This window comes from Populus nigra, chromosome 5 (assembly GCF_951802175.1).
Source record: "Populus nigra chromosome 5, ddPopNigr1.1, whole genome shotgun sequence".
NCBI lineage: Eukaryota > Viridiplantae > Streptophyta > Magnoliopsida > Malpighiales > Salicaceae > Populus > Populus nigra.
The window spans coordinates 17,898,544-17,917,725 of NC_084856.1; the positions used below are offsets into that span (position 1 = coordinate 17,898,544).

Here is a 19,182-nt window from a genome sequence, read left to right on the forward strand (position 1 = left end):
ATATAATAAGATTTGACATTGACACATGCATCCAAGAGCATGTAAATCTCCGAGGAAGCCATGAAAATATTCTCTTGCTGAAGTTCATGTACCTTGGATGCTTTCCTGAGCAAGAATGTCAATGGTGCTGTGTATCTATGTACATACGATTGATCAAAAGGCCTCGCATTATTTCAGAGATCTAAGCCGTTGACTTGGTAGATCTTCATGTGGGGCAGTTCCATGAACTCTTCTGTCTTTTCCTTTAAGCAGTCAATAAAGCAGCTTAACTTAGCTTACTAGAAAGCAGTTATCCATTTGATACTTGGAAAATTATTAAGCATCTTGAGACTATTAAGCAGTTACCGTGGAGATTGTTCTTTTTTTCCTTCTTAAGCGAAGATTTCTGTTGATAAATTCCAACTCGCTAAGATTCTGTGAACTCATGAACCGTTCAATTGCAAGATAAGGTTGGGAAGATGGTCCAGATATTAAAATTGTTTACATTTGAAGAGGAGACTTGGTATTAATTAGGAAAATGACCTAAATAGAATACAATAAATTCAATAACGTTCGGAATCGTATGATAAAAAATAGTATTATTCTTGATAATATACCATACAGGTTGACTATACTAAAGTCAGAACATAATCCTAAAAATCACACACATTTGATGATCAAATAATAAATGTGTAATATTCTCGATAATCTGCCTGTACTGAGCAAGGTGTCGGTGTGGTATAAGGCATGCATGAAAATGAAGCTCTTCTCAGTCTATTTTAGCCGAAAGAAGACGAAAATGATGGAAACAAAGAAGGAGCCAGGGCCCAAAATAGCCTCGTAATTTGTTGTTCCAGCTCGAAAATTGAAGAGAAGAAAAGGGAATCCTTTCTCCCTCTGTACACAAACGGTAAGATATATATTTAACAAAAATTGAAGAGCTAGGATTCGTCTGGCGCTTAATCTTCAACTTGCAAAAGGATTCATCTTTACCAGGAGCTAGAAAGTAATTCCAGTTTTTAAACAAGAAGTTGAAGGAACAAAGGAGTCGTTGTGGGCTGTTAGTGTTGGATTTTTTTCCAGTGAAGCTATAATTATTTCAATCTTGTTTTGTTTATTAATTCATAAGCTTGTTTGTCATTTTTAAACTTTGATTTAGAAAGTCTAGGACTAGGAGGGCTTTAGCATGTCTTCGACGGCAATATTCTGACTCTCTGATCAGCATGTTTACTTTGCTGTATTATATGAGTTTCTTTATGGTGTTACGAAAGATACACGCCGTTTGCAGTGCTGAAAACTAGACAGACACACCCTTTTTTTTTTCTTTTTTCTGATTCATCTGTATATAACTTGCCTGGTTCTCAGCTCTACTTTGAATCGGTATGGTTTTTTGTTAAACTTTGCTCGAAGATCTTACATGGGTGCGGTGTACCTCTAGGCTTGAAATGTGTAGACATGGATCTGTATCTTGCATATTGATTGGTTTATATTCCCTCTGAAAGTCAAATAGGTTTTCTTTTCTAAAACTGTAAATTAGAATTGAGATAAATTTTGATTTCAACTTTTTTTTCTCGTTTTAATTATTTGAAAACCACTTTGAAATATTGGTGTGAGGAATGGTTTGGGATGATCGCCTTGGAATGAGTTTCATCTTTTGTTCCATGATTTCAATATTAAGAAAGACTCTGAACATTGCGTATACGTGGACTATATATATATATATATATATATATATATATCTTCTCAAATTTTATTGTAGATTTATTATTCACAATTTTTGCTTTTTATTCATTTCAGTTTTCAATAAAAATTTCCACGATTGCATCTTTTTCTGACACAATTAAAGGACAACTAAATTGAATTTATTGATAAATAATAAAATTAAAAAATAAATAATCAAAATGAAAAGGTACTATAAATAGGTGATATTTTCAAAGTTATCACAAAAAAAATCTATTTTAGTCCTTGGACTTCAAAAGTTGTATCTATTTGGTCTCTTAATAGTTTTTTAATTTAATTTTGGTATAAAAATTTATTTTTTTATTTTTTAATCTCTAGTTTAAGAAAGAAGACATTGGATTCCAGCATTAAAGAAAAAAAAAATTTAACATTGACATTGATTCTGACAACCAAAATAGTCAATCTTAATGTTAAATGATTTTATTTAGCAAGGGAGATCCATTTAGGTGTGTTTTCACCTTCAAATTGCTTAAAAACCAAATCTAAACTCGAGTAAATTTTTGGTTTCGTGTTGATTTTGAATTTTTGTGCGGTTGTTTTTAAAAAATCATTAAGGATTTGAAAAGGTGTCTATTATCTTTTATAAATGTATCATAAGTTTTGGGTCAAAAAAAACATATACCTTGTTTTTTCAGCACCATAATAATTGGAATCTGAGGAATTCCAAATGACATATCATCTGAAAAAAAAATTTAAGAAATATCGGGATGGACAACATGTTTTTCACTTTAATTATATTTGAAAAGAATAGGAATACATGTCGCCCGCCCTAGTTACATTTTAAGAAAATAGGACCCATGTGTGAACCCTTCCTAAATAGGCCAGGTGCTGGCCTAACTTGTCATTTCCAATGGCGCTTAGCCTTTTCTTTTACTTTTTTTTTGTAATTTTATCTTTTAAAAAAAAATGTTTTTTTATACTTTTTAAATTTATTTCAATTAATACCTCTTTTCTCTGATTTTTTTTGTGGTTGTTTTCTAATTATTATTTTAAAGATATTATTTGAATTCATCTATAATTTTTTTATGTTTTAGATGATTGATATTTATTTTTAAAAATAAAAATTATTTGTTTCTTGATAGTATTTCTAATAAGTACAATCTTATAAGATATTTTTCTTTCTATGATTTTATTCAATCAATTTTTATTTATGTGTTTATTGTTTTTATTATTTAATTAAATAAAAGACCAATTTTAATAAACATATTCATTGTTTCACATGAAGTTCTTTTAGGCTGATGTGTTCGAATATTTCTAACCTTGTTTAAGGGAGCCTCCTGTAAAATTCCTTGAGTTGAATATATACGAGCTGGGTTTGGATTTTCACCCTATGATGGGCTCCTGGGAAATTCTTTTTATTCATGTTTTAAGGTTTTTTAGTTTCTATTCAAAATTCTCAAGCCCTATGATTTTGGGTGCTGCTTTCAGGCTTCAGCAAAGAACATTGATCAGCACAAGCTGCCCTTCTAAGGGGCTGAGCGATTTGTGGGTGCTGAGCGATTTTTTTCAGGTTCAAGAAATATGTGCAAGTCCTGTGCTTTGTCCCATTACCCTCCTATAGCTATCGATAGTTACTGTGAACCCAGAAAAACAGCAATGGCAGGCAGCACGTTTCCTTTTGTTTCTGGGCTTAAGCCCGTCTGTTTTTGTTCTTGGAAATGAGCCCTTTCCCCTCACTTCACTTTAATCGATGTAGAGTTTAATGACGTTATTTGTCCCCAGAATATATTTAAAAAATTAAAAAGATAGGTCATCTTATAGAAAAAAAAGTTATAAAACTAAAATATACTTTACAAATAAATTTAAAAGCATAACCTATATTACTCTTGTTTTTCACTTCAGTTCTCTGTCTTTTAATTCAACCTTCTATCTCAAAAAAACATGTTATTTGATCATTATTTTTATACACAGTGACACAAACTTTAGTTTTTATTAATCACCATAACCTAAAATAGGTCATTATTTTACTAATTAAACACCATGGACCAAGACTAAATTCACCATAGATTCATACAGCAAATTCTCTTTTTTTATATATTTTTTAGGATTTTTTTATTTTAATTACTATTTTTTTTTCAAATTCATCTTTCCATATTACACTTGATTGGAATTGAACCTGATAGTTTGTTAAAGTTCTATAGAGTTATTATGGTGTTCAATTAACATTTCAATATTAGATTAATGCTATATTTTGCACACATAAAAAACCAATTTGGTTTTATTGCTTATAAAAAAATTAAGGATCGAATTTGATAAAAAAACAACAACGCAAGGGGTTTTTTATAGTATTGAATGCATGCCTTTTTTATAGTATTTTTGCCTAAAGAATTTTGTATTTTCAATTTTGATCTCTTTATTTTAAATATTTACCTTTTTCATCACAAATTTTATTTTGTTCATGTTTCAATTATTAAGTTTGAGAAATGAGAGAGACTCACCAAAAAAACAATGGAGGATAGAGTGAACAGTTGTTTGGGGAGATTTCATTAAAAAAAAAAAACTAATTTTGGCGTCATTGTGTTTTTCTTGATAAGAAGAATGTTAGATACTTTTGAGTTTTTACATTGTTGAAAAAAAGATCTCCATGAGAAAGATTCTTTTAATATTAATTTTATGTTTTTTAAAATTATTTCTTAGTTTTTTAAGTTGATAAATTAGTTTATTGAGATTATAAGAATGTTTATTAAGTATTTTTAAGTAGGTATAAGTTTAAAATTAAATTTTTATGTTAAAAAAACCCGTATAAGTTTAAAATTAAATTTTTATGTTAAAAAAGCCCAACTAGCCTTTTTGGCCACTTGAAACTAGACACGTACTTAAATTTCTAGCAACCTCTCCAAATACCTGAAATTGCACACACAAACAACATGTTATTTATATAAATTTTTTTTTAAAAAAAAAGATGCGTTTTTTGGCATAAAAAAGATTAGACACCTGGCATTATTAAGTTGGGCTAGGAAGGTGGGGTCATCACTTTGGCTTAGGTGATTGGTTTTTTTCTGTATTTTTCAAGTTTTTTTTTATTATTTTACATCAAATGCATTATAAGAAAATATTTAATGTGATATTTTTATCTTTTTTTTTTCTCTTTCTTCAATTTAAATATAAATTAATTAAAATAGATTATTTAAAAACATGTTTGGATGCTTCGCGGCCTTCAATTGAAATTTATTAAAATTAATTAATTAAAAACATTTTTAAAATATTATTTAATAAAATATCATTTAATTTTTACTTAATTTTCAAATATTGTTTTTTAATTTCTCTCTTTTATGTTTTTTTTAATGAGCACGTTAATTAAATAATAAGTTTTTGATTTGATTATGAGAGATTTTTTTATTGTTCAAATTGTTTTTTGAGGTACATGACATAAAATACATCATTATATTTTTTTTAAAAAAAAAATAATAACAATGATGAATTATCAAATTAGCTTGTTTTGATGGAATTTAAATTATTAATCCTTTTATAAAAAAAAAGTAATTATAATATAATTAAATAAGAAAAGTAAAGGCTCGTGCCTTGAATCGCATCACCCTCAATGAATGGAATGGATAAAGAGTTACTGTTTGCGTAAGAGATTTGTGAAATATAATACATCAACTCACATGCAAAATACAAAACGAGAAAATAAATAAATAAATACATCTAAAGAAAGATAAAGCATTCCAGGGAAACCAGAGGGTTCTCCAGGGACTCGTTCCCCTCCTCCTGCTGCCTCAAAACGGAGCCGTTTTCCGAATCCTCCTTATTCTTGCTCTCCACTGACCTGCCACCGGCTTTTCCAGGAATCGCTCCCGCACGACCCCTCCCAGCTCCACCTGCCGTCCTAGTCGCCGGTGACCTACCAAAATCGCTCCTGACCCCTCTAGACCCCACATTACGCTGCCCAGCTGCGGTCCTAATCACCTGACCCGTCGTCTTCACCGGATACTTTAACACCCTTTCTCTGTCTCCAGTGTACGGACGCTTTCGATGTACTTTGGCGGGAGATCTGTTGACCCTTTTCTTGCTTGTTACCTCATCTTCTCTTATCTCTGTTATTGTAGTGGTAGTGGTGGTGGCAGTGGTGGTCGTAGTTGTTGGTGTTGAGAGAGTGCCAGTGATATTGCTGCATGTCTCTGATGCTTGAGAGATTTCTTGGTCTTCTTGGTGTTTCTTTCTGTTTCTTTGCATCAGGGTTTTTGGTTCTTGGGTTTGTGTTGTTGTCATTTGTAGTTCGAGGATAATGGGGGTTTCAGAAAGGACTTCTTTGACTGTCTCTTCTTCAGGTGGTGGTGAGGCACTTGTGGTGGAGACATGGGGTTTGCGGGGTTGCGGTGGAGAATGGCGGTGGCTTGGTGGTTCTGGGTTACTTGACCCTCTTTTGGTGTTGCTGGAGCTAATACAGCAACCCATTAGGTGAGAGAGACGGAGCAAATGTCTGAATATGCAGTTTGTGTCTCTTAACAGCTATAAAATGTCTTCTTCCTAGTACCTAGTGGTTAAGCACTCAAGCAAGAAACGACATTCGAGAAGGGACTGGAACAAACAACTTGTTCGATCAAATTGGGGTATAATAATAGATAGAAACTAGGCAAAAGAGGAAGGCAAATAAAAGTGCGCAAATGTGGGTGTCGTGGGGTTTTGATTATATAAGAACGTGCTCCTGAGCCTGGTGGGTGTTATTAGAGAGTGAGGGGACAGATCAGATGTAATCATCTGAGAAGTAAAGGGGAGAGATTTTCTTAGAGATTGTGAGTACGGAACAGTTCAATGAAAATGGAAGCTTTGATTACCTGTTAACTTTACAGGGTTGAAGCCATAACTGAGACCCAGAGATGGGGGACTGGGGCATAGGAGCCTTAGCTGGAGCTATAATGAAAGAAGGCGAGGTTAAGAACTCGTTCCCTATTTTGGCCCTGTGCTAAAGAATTGCCTGTTGTCTTGGTGCTCTCTCCTTTTGAGGATTCATGGATCTACGCAACAGACTTTGCTTGCACTTTGAAGGGCTAGGATCTTCGAGGGGACAGTTGCTGGCCATTAGTTTTTCATTAGACTTCTTGTTTGAGACCTTGTGCATTTCATGTAAGATAAATTACCTAGAAAAATGAAACTATTTCCTCGAAATTAATTTTGTTCTCTTTTCTTCTAGTCGGCCTTGAAAAACGTAATTCAAGACCACTATCCAAAGATGAGGAAACCAGGTGCACGTACTCGTGGACCACCAAAGATCCAAAGGTCTGTGGAGTGGACCAGATGTTACTACGAGGTGTCAAATGCTCATGGCATGCATCCTGTCGAACCAGTGCCAATGGGTCCCACGACATGATGTAACCGAAATAGTAGACAAGGTTCTGCAGCATTTTTGCCTTGCCATCAATTAGACAGCAAATAAGGTTTTTTTAAAAAAAATAATAAAAAATTAGCATGGTAAATTTAAAGTTTTGGCATAATATAATGTTTAAAAAATATTTGGTGACATGTTTTTGAAACTTGATATCTAGTAAATATCCCTATTAAAAAACGTGATGTATCTAACCACGACAAATATCAAGCGTGACATTAATTATAATGAACAGCCAAAGACATCTTTCTTTTTATGTCATCGCTGAGAACTTCTGACACCTGCAAAAACAAAAAAACATCTCGACATAAACCGTCAATATTATTTTTCTTCTCTACCTCTGTTATTTTTAGATGGGTTCTATAGATAGCTCGGGGGGCTGTGACCAAGAGGAATATTTTTCTGGCGAACTTTAAATAAAATGGTGATATTTTTCTAGGCAGTGATGAATATTGGTTTCACAACAAAAACTTACGCACAATAGAGTGGGAGATGGTTGATTCTTTTGGTTGTATCATTCTGCCAATTATTTGCATTTTTTATGCTAATTGCCCAATTTATCCAGCAAATAATCAATTAATTGCACCTCAGGGAAATTCCATAGAAACAACGTCAAAGAAGACATGGTATGACTAAACAAAGAGTACGTGCCATTTAGAGTTCACCAGTGCAAGTGTACTCTAAATAAATGAGTACGTGCCATTTAGAGTTCACCAGTCCAATCTCGCAAAACAAAAGGAATAAATTAAATGCAAGTAGAAAAACGACAAAACAAGGGGATATGAGTGGAAAGGCATCATCAGCTAAAAAGAAACTTCATGATCACAACGTACCGGGTTTCTTCTCTTTTAGATAAAAATATGAAATTTTATTAAGAAAAATAATGAAAACAAAAGATACGGGGTTAAGACATGTAGCAGATTGAATTTACAACAGCAGCAGATTAGAAAGACCTCGACCTGATGTAACCTTGAAACAATTTGCAAGGATGGCCTCTGACAACTTGTAACATTATTGCTTTCGACTTGCTGCCAGAACTCATGTTTTGGGTCCATGTAGTTGATAATCAAATTCACAAGCAAATAGGTTAAAAGTGAAATATAATAGGACAAGATGAATAAAGCATCCATCAGGAGATAGGAAGCTGCGAAGAAACAGACCGATCAGATTCTATCATGGATTTGATGTAGAATTCACCTGCCTTGTATGATGACCTAACCATGGGACCAGATGCCACATATCGAAATCCCTGTATCATCCAAAGATAACAAGAATCACACAAGAAATCCTAGTATAGGTCTCAGAAATCCGAGCATCGATAGATAGTTTTAACTTAACAGACAACTCAAAACTACTGGCATATTGGAATAGGATGCTGCATCTACAAAACATATCAAATTGATAATCAATGCATATCCAGTATAGTGGCTATTATCACTGTAATCAAATATCAATACATGTTTATGGAATCTGAACATATCAGATCAATATCATTAGATGTGTAATGCTTCCAGCAGTACACTGAAACTGGGAAGGAAGGCTAAATATCATCTCTATTTGTAAATGTTCTTTAGATAGTCGACAGTCAGTCCTGGCATACATAATGCTGACAGCTGATTTGTTATACAGGAAAAAGGGCACAAGGCAGACAAACCAAAGAACATTAGACATGATTTCCTTGACCAAGGAAAAGGGCAGCATCAACTGTGTTCAATGCACTAAACTAGCATGACTGTAAAAATATATAGTTGAAAGGGGGCTTTTATCAGGAGTTGACTCATTCAAGAAGAATAGGCTGAAACCCAGTCTATCACAATACTAGCAGACAGACAATGGCAGAGGAGGAGAAATTGCTGACATGTTCAGATTTTCAACCTTGTCCGATACAGTTACTTCATGACAGAGCTAAAGAGGGAGATCAAGTAAACTAGTCTGTAACGTAAAAGTAATAAATTATTAATAAAGAGACATCTAATTTGTAACAAGTGAACTACTATACCCAATATATCATGAATTAATTTATGTGGAAGCGTTCATCCACAAACATCAAGCTCTCAATAGAGGAATTGAGACCAGACAATGAAACGTGAGATATGCTTGAGAAGCAGATTAGATTAATTCCATTCACCAAAGAACTTAACTTTCACCAGAAAAAAGTATAGACAAAAGTAGCCAAGTTCAAAATGGTGCTTTCATCTGCAATACTTGAATATTCCTTCTGACACACAATACTTCTCCCAGTTACAAACAGATTAGTGCAAGTGGCGGAGCTAAGAGATATTTTAAAGGAGGGCCAATAGTCAATTTACCATAATATTTAAAAAAAAAAACAAAAACAAAAAATCAAAGACACACCCATGTACATGCACGCACTATAGCTTTAATGAAACATTAATATCTAGAATGTTAACAATAATAAGCAAACACTCAATTCCAGAATATCTTGAACATTCTTATATAGAGCAGAAATCGAAAAATACCGATCAGGTAGCAACAAGTTTAAAAATTTAACAATAAACTATATTTTGAACATATCTGTTAAGCTAGTTGTAGAGACAAAAAAGAAGAAGATGAAACCATCCAAGAAAAATAACTAAAGTTGTGTCCTAGATAAATAGTCAAAAAATTAAAATTAAGAGATATATATAACAAAATAAAACCCTAAGAAGTCATTGCACTGTTACTCATATATAAAAATTAAATCTATGCAGCAAATTAATTACAACATGGAAAGCAGCCCCTTTGCCTCCCCACTCACCGCCACTGATTCATATTCTAGCATACATAAGAACCAGTTATTTAAAAAGTCAAAAAGATTGATCCAGTATGTGTGCTTTCCTTCATGGAAAAAAATCAGAGCCCCCACATAATACAAAACCGAAATGAAGGAGCGGACCCAGAGATTAGTTGTTATTAAAAGTACTCTGAGTGAACATAAGAGTAATTCATAACTTGGAAAAAGAACTGTAACCCACAACTAGACAAATCAGCCCAATTTTTAATCCATTATGTTGTTAATGGCATAAAATTTATACCAATCACACAATGCATGGGCTTTTTAGTTTGCAAATTAACCACATAAGACAAGATGGAGCAAAAATAAAATTGTATGCGTTAACCAAAAAATCTATAGTACAACGCAGAAACATACCATTTCCATGCCAAGTGTTTTATACTTCTCAAAAGCGTCAGGAGTAATGTATTCAGATACTGGCATATGACGCTTGGATGGTCTCATATATTGACCAAACGTCATCACATCAACACCTGCTGCTCTCACCTTCTCCATTGTTTTCACGACTTGTTCAGGCGCTTCTCCACAGCCTAACATTATTGAAGTCTTGGTAAGTGTCCCAGGCGGAGCATATTCTTTAGCCATCATTAAAACATCTAAAGATTGCTTAAAATTAGCACGATGATCCCGTACAGAACTCTGAAGCTCTTCAACTGTTTCAATGTTGTGAGCGAAAACATCTAGTCCTGATTTTGCAACTTTCTCTACGCAACCACCGTCTCCTCGAAAATCAGGAACTACACAACCAAAACATTTGCTAGCACCGTTACAAAAATAGCAGAGTAGAGAAAAAATCCTAAATGTCATATCAATCAAACATACCCAAGGCTTCTATCAACATGTTTGGCTTGAGTGTCTTCAACTTTTGTACAGTTTCCGCAAAATGACCACTTCCTTGATCAGCCAAATCATCACGATCCACACTCGTAATCACAACATAATCCAAACCCCAAGACGCAATTGCCTCTGCTACATTAGTTGGCTCATTTGGATCAGGCGGAGGAGGCGTCCGCGACGTCTTCACATTACAAAACCTACAACAAAATAAATCCAAAACATTCTACATTCATTACCCTTATTATCCATCCCAAATAAATACAAATTTTACAATTATTACCGGCAGCCACGAGTACATGTATCGCCGAGTATCATAATCGTAGCAGTGGCAGTGCCGGTTTCGCCACCGGACCAGCACTCCCCCAAATTAGGGCATTTAGCTTCTTCGCAAACAGTATGGAGTTTCAATTCTCTCAATTTCTTCTTAATCTGAACGTACTTTTCGCCACCTGGAATGGCTTCTCTCATCCATTTAGGTTTTGGGAGTGGTTTCTTTTTGGTTCCAACTTCGACGGAGTAGGTGTTGTTGGATTGGAGGTGGATGAAGTCGGAGAGCGTGGGAGATTCCACGGCTAATCGAGCGCGCAGACCCGCTAGGGTTTGGGAGAATTGTGGGGGTTGTTTCGTGGAGGATTCGACTGTGGAGGAAGAGAAAGTTCGAGTTTTAGCTTTGGTTGTTGTGGATTTGAGGGTGCGAGTTGCTAAGGATGTGAAGCGTGATTGCATTGTTTGATTGAAATAGAAGGAGGCGGAGGCGGCGAGGAGAGAGCGTGGAGAGGTTGAGGTGGAGGGAGGGATTTGGGTGGTTGGTCTTGGTCGTGGGGTGGGATTTGCAGTTTGTGGACTGTCTGGAATTTGGAAGGCTAGCGGCAAGTTTTTGTATAAAAAAATTAACTCAGTTAGAAATTCGTTATTCCGAACACTATCGAGTTCGGACCAGAAAAATTTGAATGTAAAAAGTCAAGTGTGAAGTGTGATCCTCTCTCGCAAATCACTATTGAGGTTTTTTTTTAATCCATATTTATATTTTTATTTCATCGTTGGATTTATTTTTTTATTAACTTATTATATTTTCACAATTATTAGTTCAGCGAATATTTTTTTATTATTAATTTTTTTAATTTAACTTTTTAATATTAAATTGATTGGAAAATAGATTTCATAGTTTATTATTGTTTTACTTTTTATTTTGTTATTTTGACTTCGTAACCCTAGAATAGTACTTAATAGATAAATCCAAGTTGATTGAGTTGTTTTCAATATCTTTGTTTTAATTGATTTTTTTTTAATTTCATCATTTAATACTGGATTTGTGGAGAATTAAGTTTAATAATCTGTTCTAATTTGCTTTTTTAAGGGAATATTTTAATCTCATAATTAAGGTCACAGGTTTTGGTATTTTAATCCTAATTAAATTGGGTCATTTTTTTATTCTTTTTATAAGAGATTGTCTCGTCACAGGTTCTTCAATTTTAGATTTGTTTTTTATTGGGTTATCCTCGTCTTATGACCTAGGGTAAAAGTTTGATGAGTTTACCCAATTGACTTGGTTCTTTTTTAATGGATTTTTTTCCCCGATTTCATCATTTAATATTGTGTATGATTGGAAATTAGACTTTATGATTTGTTTTGATTTACTTTTTTAATATGTTATATTGGCCTTGTGACCCAGGAATATTGCCTAACAAGTTTAATATGGGTTGACTTAACTCATTTTTATGTTATTTTTTAATTAAAACTTTTACAAATTTCATCATTCAATATTGGAGTTGACAAGGACGGTCCAAATTAAATTAGGTTATTTTTTTATTTTTTTTCTACGAAATTATCTTGATCTAATGACTCGGGGTTATGGGTTTGAAGGATTGATCATGGTCATTTTTTATGTTCTTTTTCTAATTGATTTTTTTATTCTCATATTTTAACATTTTGTTTAGGAATTGAAATTCATAATTTGTTTTGATTTGCTTCTTGATCTTGTGATCTGAGTAGCAGGTTTAACTAGTCAACCCGGATCGTCTTTTTAGGTTTTTTTTTACTGTTTTTTTTATCATATCCTTTAATATTAGATTGATTGGGAATTAAGCTTCATAATTTATTTTGATTTGTTTTTTATAGGGTTGTCATAATCTTATAACCTGGATCGAGGATTTAACATGTTAATATGGGTTGACTCAAATCAATTCAATATGTTGTTATATCACTATTAACGAAATATATCATCTTGGATTTTTTTTAGTCAAACTATATTTTAACAGGTTACATGAGTTGTTTTAGGATTCACAAAGTTAATTAGGTTATAATGGGTCAACCATCACATGATTAAAAAAAATTTTACTAGAAAAAAATACATTAGCAACATCTGAATATTTTTTCATTTTCAAAAAAAATTTTATTCAACCCACAAGGTAGAGTGGATCAATTATCTAGTACTATCTAGATAAAAAAAAAATGGTATTGTTAATAAATTTGATATAACAAGTTAAACTTTAAAACTTTTAACTCAATTCTACAATTGACTTAGGTTTTAAATTAAATCATGTGAAAGTTGTCTCGATGTAATCTTGTTTACTTGGTAAGTCCAAAGAAAAAAAATACCATGTTAACCCTAATAAACCCACCAATTACAACCCAAAACGAGGGCTCCATTTGTATCATGTAACATATATATAATTTCTTCATCAAGCATTACTTTATTTAACATTGATTTATCAATTTTCAGGTTAATGTTTTACATGTAATTTTCAGGGAATGAGAAAGAAAAGAAGAATAAAATAAAAAAGGTCCACTAGCAACAAACTAGACCACCAACGCCAACACACGCCACTCACAAGCAAGAGGATATAATGAGGCTTCTAATGACATGATGAAATGATATTTTTTTTACATTAAGAGGCATCGCACGAATCATTTAAATGGCACGAGCTCGTCCCATATATTGGTAAGGGCGTCGTACACTCTTGTCATGTTTTTAGCTAAATACCAAATTACCTAAGCTGACTTGATAACTACACAAAAACATTATGAAAAGACCAAAAAGCCTCTTAACTATAGGTTTAAAGTTTTTGCTTTAAAGGGTATTTTCATAATTTTACCATGTATTTTAATTGTTTATTATTTTTTATATTTGTTTAAAAACTAAATTGTCTCTAAGTTGAAATTATAACAACAAAAAATCTATTGTGAAAATATAAAAATACCTCTTGATGTCAGATTTATTTACTTATTTTTTAATGATATTTTAATTGTTTCACTGTGCAATTAAAAAGAAAATGACTTATTTACCCTAATCAATTTGATAACAACACGTGATTCACGAGAAAATACTTTAATGTCCTTGATATCAAGCGTTAAGTTTTTGTAATGGAGAGGTAAAACCATCATTACACCATTAGTTATATAAATGTGTAGTTACAATGTTTTCCCAAGATATTTAAGTTTTTTTAATAGGTTTCACCTTGTTTATATGAAGATTAAAATCAAAATATTTTTTAAAAGAGTTCTCTAACATATTTGAAACTGAATTCTTTTATTTCATAAAAAAATGAGACCTGTAGTGGATCTTTTGTGTTTACATAATAATAGAAAGCATAGCTCAAACTATTTTTTTTTTTATTTTTTTTTAATAAAACTAATAAAATGTACATATGTACCTTATAATGACGTGATTTATCTCCATACTTTATAAAGTGTTGCGAAATGTTTTCTAATATCATAAGCTTGTAATTTATGAGGTTGTTAATGATTGAATCCGGTTCTTGCTAAATTCTTGTATTAAAAGGAGTATAATTCTAGATATATTCTTAATTATTAATGATTCAAGAGTCCAAATATGTTCTTTTGAAGCCAGCAAACCAAACAAAAACTGGTTCACCAAGATTAGAATGCGTTAAGCACACAAAATGGTAAGTCTCAGTAAAAAAATCAAAAAACTGATTAAATCAAGGAAATAAAAAAAGATAATTGAAAAAACTGAACTGTGAAAAAAACCAATTAAAATTTTGAAAAAACTGACCTGAGAAAAAAACCGATTAAAATTTTTAAAAAATTGACCGGTTCGGTTTTAAAAGCTTGGAACTAAAAAAACCAAACCGAAACTAAAAAAATCTGAAAAACCGAGCCAAAACCGAGCTAAACTGAAAAACCGAGCCAAACTGAAAAAACCGAGCCAAGCCGAAAAAACCGAGTCAAACCAGTTTGAACCGGTTTTTATCCTAAAAAACCAAACCGAACCGAACTAAAACCGGTCGGTTTGAACTGGTTTCGGTTTTTTTAAAAAAAACTTGATTTTGTTAATTTTTTTTATAAAAACTAAACTGAACCGAAAATAATCACTCTTACAAAATAGTATGAATAAAGTGGTTAAGGTGAGTTGTTATTGTTTGTCTAGTGGTAACAATTATTTTTTAAAGTATTTTTTATTTAAAAATATATTAAAATAATTTTTTTTTAATTTTTTAATTTTTTTTAATATTTATATATATAAAATAAATTTAAATAAAAATATATAAATTTTAATAAAACACAATTTAATCCGTGTTTTCAAATATATGTCCAGAAATCCCAAGCATTAATTAGAATGAGTGGATTTCTCATAATGAATTTAATGAAAAATCTGGCAGAAATGCTCCCGTGTTTGTGTCGATTTGACAGATAAACACCCATGAAAAGACTTGATCACTTTTTATCTTATCCTGTACTTGCAAGATTCTATCGACCGGATCCAATTGGACTCCTATATGAAATCGTATTTGCAAATTCCTTATCCTAAGAAAAATATTTTGATTTCTTAAATATTTTTAAATTTTTTAATAACCGGACAATTTTGAATATCTAATCTCTTGGTCATTTTCAAACAAAATTAATTCTGTTAATTTCATATAAAGTTTTTTAAAAAAAATTAACTGCGAGCATTTATGAAACTTTTCTTTTTATCTTAGCAACTTGATTTTTTAATTTATATAAAATTTTAAAATTCTAATTTTCTCATAATAAATTTTATATCTTGGGAATTAAAAAAACTAATAGTTGATAATTTGTAGAATTTCAATTTGCATGAAAAAAATATATTATCGACCTTGGGAACTTAGACACCATTTGAGAATGCGCCGTGTTTCCCAAAAAATTTAAGATTTGTTTTTACTAAAATTTAATATATTTTATATGATTTAGATTGTTTTGATGTGCTGATCTCAAAAATAATTTTTAAAAAATAAAAAAACATCATTAACATACATTTCGGTACGAAAAGTTATTTGAAAAACAATTACAATCACACTGCTAAACAAACTATAGTCAATCATAACTTAGTCTTTGCAGCTTATATGATTTAATTAGTTGATATTTGTAGTATTAAGAGTAATTCATTAGTCCCTTAATCAATATCAATCATCCTTTTTTTTTTTTGGTAATCCGGGGTGTCCGGGCCAGCTTACGCGCACCACAACTAACCCCCGGACCCACTGAACACCCTGCAAGCCCAGTAGGCAGGTAAGACACCACGGGGGTAACAGACGTGCACGCCAAGGCTCAAACCCAGGTGACAGAGGCAAGGAGAAACCTTGCCTCTGCCGCTGGACTACAAGCCTCGGTGCAATATCAATCATCCTTAATCTAGGAGTTTCTTGTTCCAAAAACACATTATTTCCTCGACAAATTTTCTAACGTGTCCACTTTTTTCCTTTTTTCCTTATTTTTCAAATAATAAAAAACTTAAAAAAACATAATTTAAGTTTTATTGATGAGAGGAATGGGTTATTGATGGATATAAAAATACAAAAAATAAACAATACCTTTTTCTATATTTTCTTTACTTTGTTTTCTAGATAAAAATGCCCTGAAAATACAAAACAAAATTGAAATATAAAAAAACGATGAACTTTTTCACAAACCTAGGAAAACTTGAAAAAACTAGGGTATAGGAAAAAAAGAAATAAAAGTAAGCACTTGGAGCATCTAAAACAATTAAATTAATATCACATTTCTAGCTATAAAAATCATAAAAAATAATATATGATGTTTTTATTTAAAAAATACCCCTGGCATAAGAATGCAATCATTTATTAATCATAGTATAGAATTAATTGAAATTACTATAAAAATTTAAATCATGAATAATTATTAAAAATATTAAAGTAAAGTTCTATTTTGTTGAAATGTTAAAGGTTATTAACTCATAAAAGCTAAAACTAAACTTAAACCTTTTTTTTTCCTGGAAAATTACAAATTTAACCCCAAATGATATCTGGTCATATCCTATAAATTACTTGTTGAAAAATGAAATGTTAGGATATAGAAATTACGCGATTTCTTTAAAAAAACTAAATGAAATGCTTAAGAAATGATTTTTTTCTTGGAAAAAAATACACAAATATCATAAAAAACCATAAGTAAAAATGAAACAATAACAAAAACAAATTACATAGTTTTTCTAGTAAATATAACTTCTAAATAATTTAATTATGATACATGCAAACTAAGATCTAATATACTTAAAATAAAATAATTGAAGGTGGATAATTTTAAATAATTTCAGGCTATTAACTATGTAATTGAATACTAGTTAATTAACATGCATGAAACGAAAATTATCAAAGTTGGTTAATTTTAAAATATTTAAGGTTATTTTTATATTTTAAATGGAATAAGCAGTCTTTCATATAAAAAAACAATTCCTAATTTCTTTAAGTTTAAAATAATATACCTTTAAACTATTTTTATGAAAATCACCTTTCATTCTCAAAAGTCAAACATCTGCTTTTTTAATTTTTAATCAAAGACTTTAAACATTTTTTTCTATGCTTTTCTTTAAAACATAGCAATATAAGCTGAAAAAATAGGAGGCTAGACAGGCTACAAAGGTATCTTAGTTTCTAAGATAAAAGATTGCTTATTTTATTTGAAAGTCAAGAATAACCTTGTATACTTTTAAATTAATTAATTTTAATATTTCTTATACAAAATTATTAACTAATATTTAATTATACAATCAACAACCTTGAATATCTTAGAATGAACCTACCTCAGTTATTTTATTTTATTTTAAATATACTAGATCTAGCTTGTATGGATCTTAATTGAATTAATTAGTAATTCATTTATTAAAACAAATCATGTAATATTTTAATTATTGTTTCATTTCTACCTGTGTTTTTTTCTTGTGATATTTGTTTTTTTTTAAATAAATAATTGCTTGATTTCTTACAATTATTTTATATTATCTCATATTTTCCAATCATCTTGTACTTTCCAAATAAAAATAAATTTTTTATGGTGATATTAATAATTATTTTATGAGTCCTAATATTTTATATTATCTCATATTTTCCAATTATCGAGTACTTTCCAAATAAAACTAAATTTTTTATGGTGATATTAATAATTATTTTATGAATCCTAATATTCAAAGTTTTTTTTTTAAACCATTGCTCATGAAGATTCAAAGAAATAAAATATCCATTTTATTATTATTAATTTTTATATAGTTTTTTAAATTAGTTATTCTTTTACTTCTTACCACCGACACAAAAAATTATTAAGATATTATTTTTATTTTTTTGATTAAAACTTGCTTTTCAAATGTTTTTATTTAAAAAATCATGTTGCCAATAAAAAAAATATTTTTTCCTGAAAAAAAATAAAAAGAGAGAAGGAGTTTTGGTTAACAAAAATATTTTTTTCTTCTCAATATAAATAATTAATTTTTTTAAAATTTTGTATTTTAATTGTTATAAAATTAAATAAAAATATGTTTTCGAAATGACGACCCCGTGGCATCGCTTGAGCATGCTAGCTTGTTGTTTTCTAGATGTTACGAGAGGTCAGAATCATCTAGAGGAGAGGCCGTAGCATGTGCCACCGGCAACTATTTCGTGAATAAAATTCAACCTTACTTTATCTATGCTAGAAATTATGATAATAATATCAAAATGTTTTTTTCTCTGGTTTGATAATAAGAATACCTTGAAGATAATCAGTGCATCAACCGACATCAAATCTAATAGCTGTATTTTAAAGTAAAGGAAAATATGCCGTCACAACAAACTTTTTATTTTCAGGTTAATGGTTATAATCTAAGTTCTGAACCATCCAAATGCATTTTCAGTCTTTTAATTCATTTTCTTATTCATTTAAATAAGCCAACTCTTAATATTTAAATAAGTTATTCTTTCCAGCAATAAAAAAACAAATTAAGATGAAAAATAATTCTAAAAATCATTTTTTAATTATTTTTAGAGTTTAGATTGCTAGTTTTTTATTTTTCAGAAGACAAAAAACTAGAATCAAATTTTCATGCTTTTTTAATAGAATTTAGAAAATCAAAATTAAAAACAAAAATAGAATTAAAAAAAAAGAGTATGCTGGGTGGACGGCCCAGAAAACACAATGACCGCAGCCAGTTGACAGCCGCAGAGAATCCCGCCTCGGAGACAGAAAGCCAGAACCAGCCTCGCTGGACTGCTGTCCGTAATTAACGAATTGACCACCATACCCCCCCCCCCCCCCC

At 31.0% G+C, this 19,182-nt stretch overlaps 2 protein-coding genes across 2 annotated transcripts; both read right to left on the bottom strand.

Annotated features, from left to right (window-relative positions):
- Positions 1 to 5,367: 5,367 nt before the first annotated feature.
- Positions 5,368 to 7,028, bottom strand: LOC133694848 (uncharacterized). Its single transcript, XM_062116546.1, has 4 exons — positions 6,903 to 7,028; positions 6,691 to 6,772; positions 6,498 to 6,573; positions 5,368 to 6,100 (listed from the first exon to the last, which is right to left on the bottom strand). The coding sequence occupies exons 1-4, from the start codon at positions 7,026 to 7,028 to the stop codon at positions 5,368 to 5,370; spliced, it is 1,017 nt and encodes a 338-aa protein (XP_061972530.1).
- A 799-nt stretch (positions 7,029 to 7,827) lies between these two features.
- On the bottom strand, positions 7,828 to 11,540 carry LOC133694725 (lipoyl synthase, mitochondrial). Its single transcript, XM_062116400.1, has 4 exons — positions 10,957 to 11,540; positions 10,662 to 10,873; positions 10,197 to 10,576; positions 7,828 to 8,294 (listed from the first exon to the last, which is right to left on the bottom strand). The coding sequence occupies exons 1-4, from the start codon at positions 11,400 to 11,402 to the stop codon at positions 8,175 to 8,177; spliced, it is 1,158 nt and encodes a 385-aa protein (XP_061972384.1). The 5' UTR covers positions 11,403 to 11,540; the 3' UTR covers positions 7,828 to 8,174.
- Between the last annotated feature and the right edge of the window lie 7,642 nt (positions 11,541 to 19,182).

Coding starts and splice junctions, on each gene's coding strand:
- LOC133694725 (XM_062116400.1), bottom strand. CDS start 11,402: ATGCAATCACGCTTCACATCCTTAGCAACTCGCACCCTCAAATCCACA. Junction 10,577..10,661: donor CATGTTGATAGAAGCCTTGG/GTATGTTTGATT, acceptor TTGGTTGTGTAG/TTCCTGATTTTCGAGGAGAC. Junction 8,295..10,196: donor AAACACTTGGCATGGAAATG/GTATGTTTCTGC, acceptor TGGATGATACAG/GGATTTCGATATGTGGCATC.
- LOC133694848 (XM_062116546.1), bottom strand. CDS start 7,028: ATGTCGTGGGACCCATTGGCACTGGTTCGACAGGATGCATGCCATGAG. Junction 6,773..6,902: donor TCCACGAGTACGTGCACCTG/GTTTCCTCATCT, acceptor GAAATGCACAAG/GTCTCAAACAAGAAGTCTAA. Junction 6,101..6,497: donor CAACCCTGTAAAGTTAACAG/GTAATCAAAGCT, acceptor TTGCTGTATTAG/CTCCAGCAACACCAAAAGAG.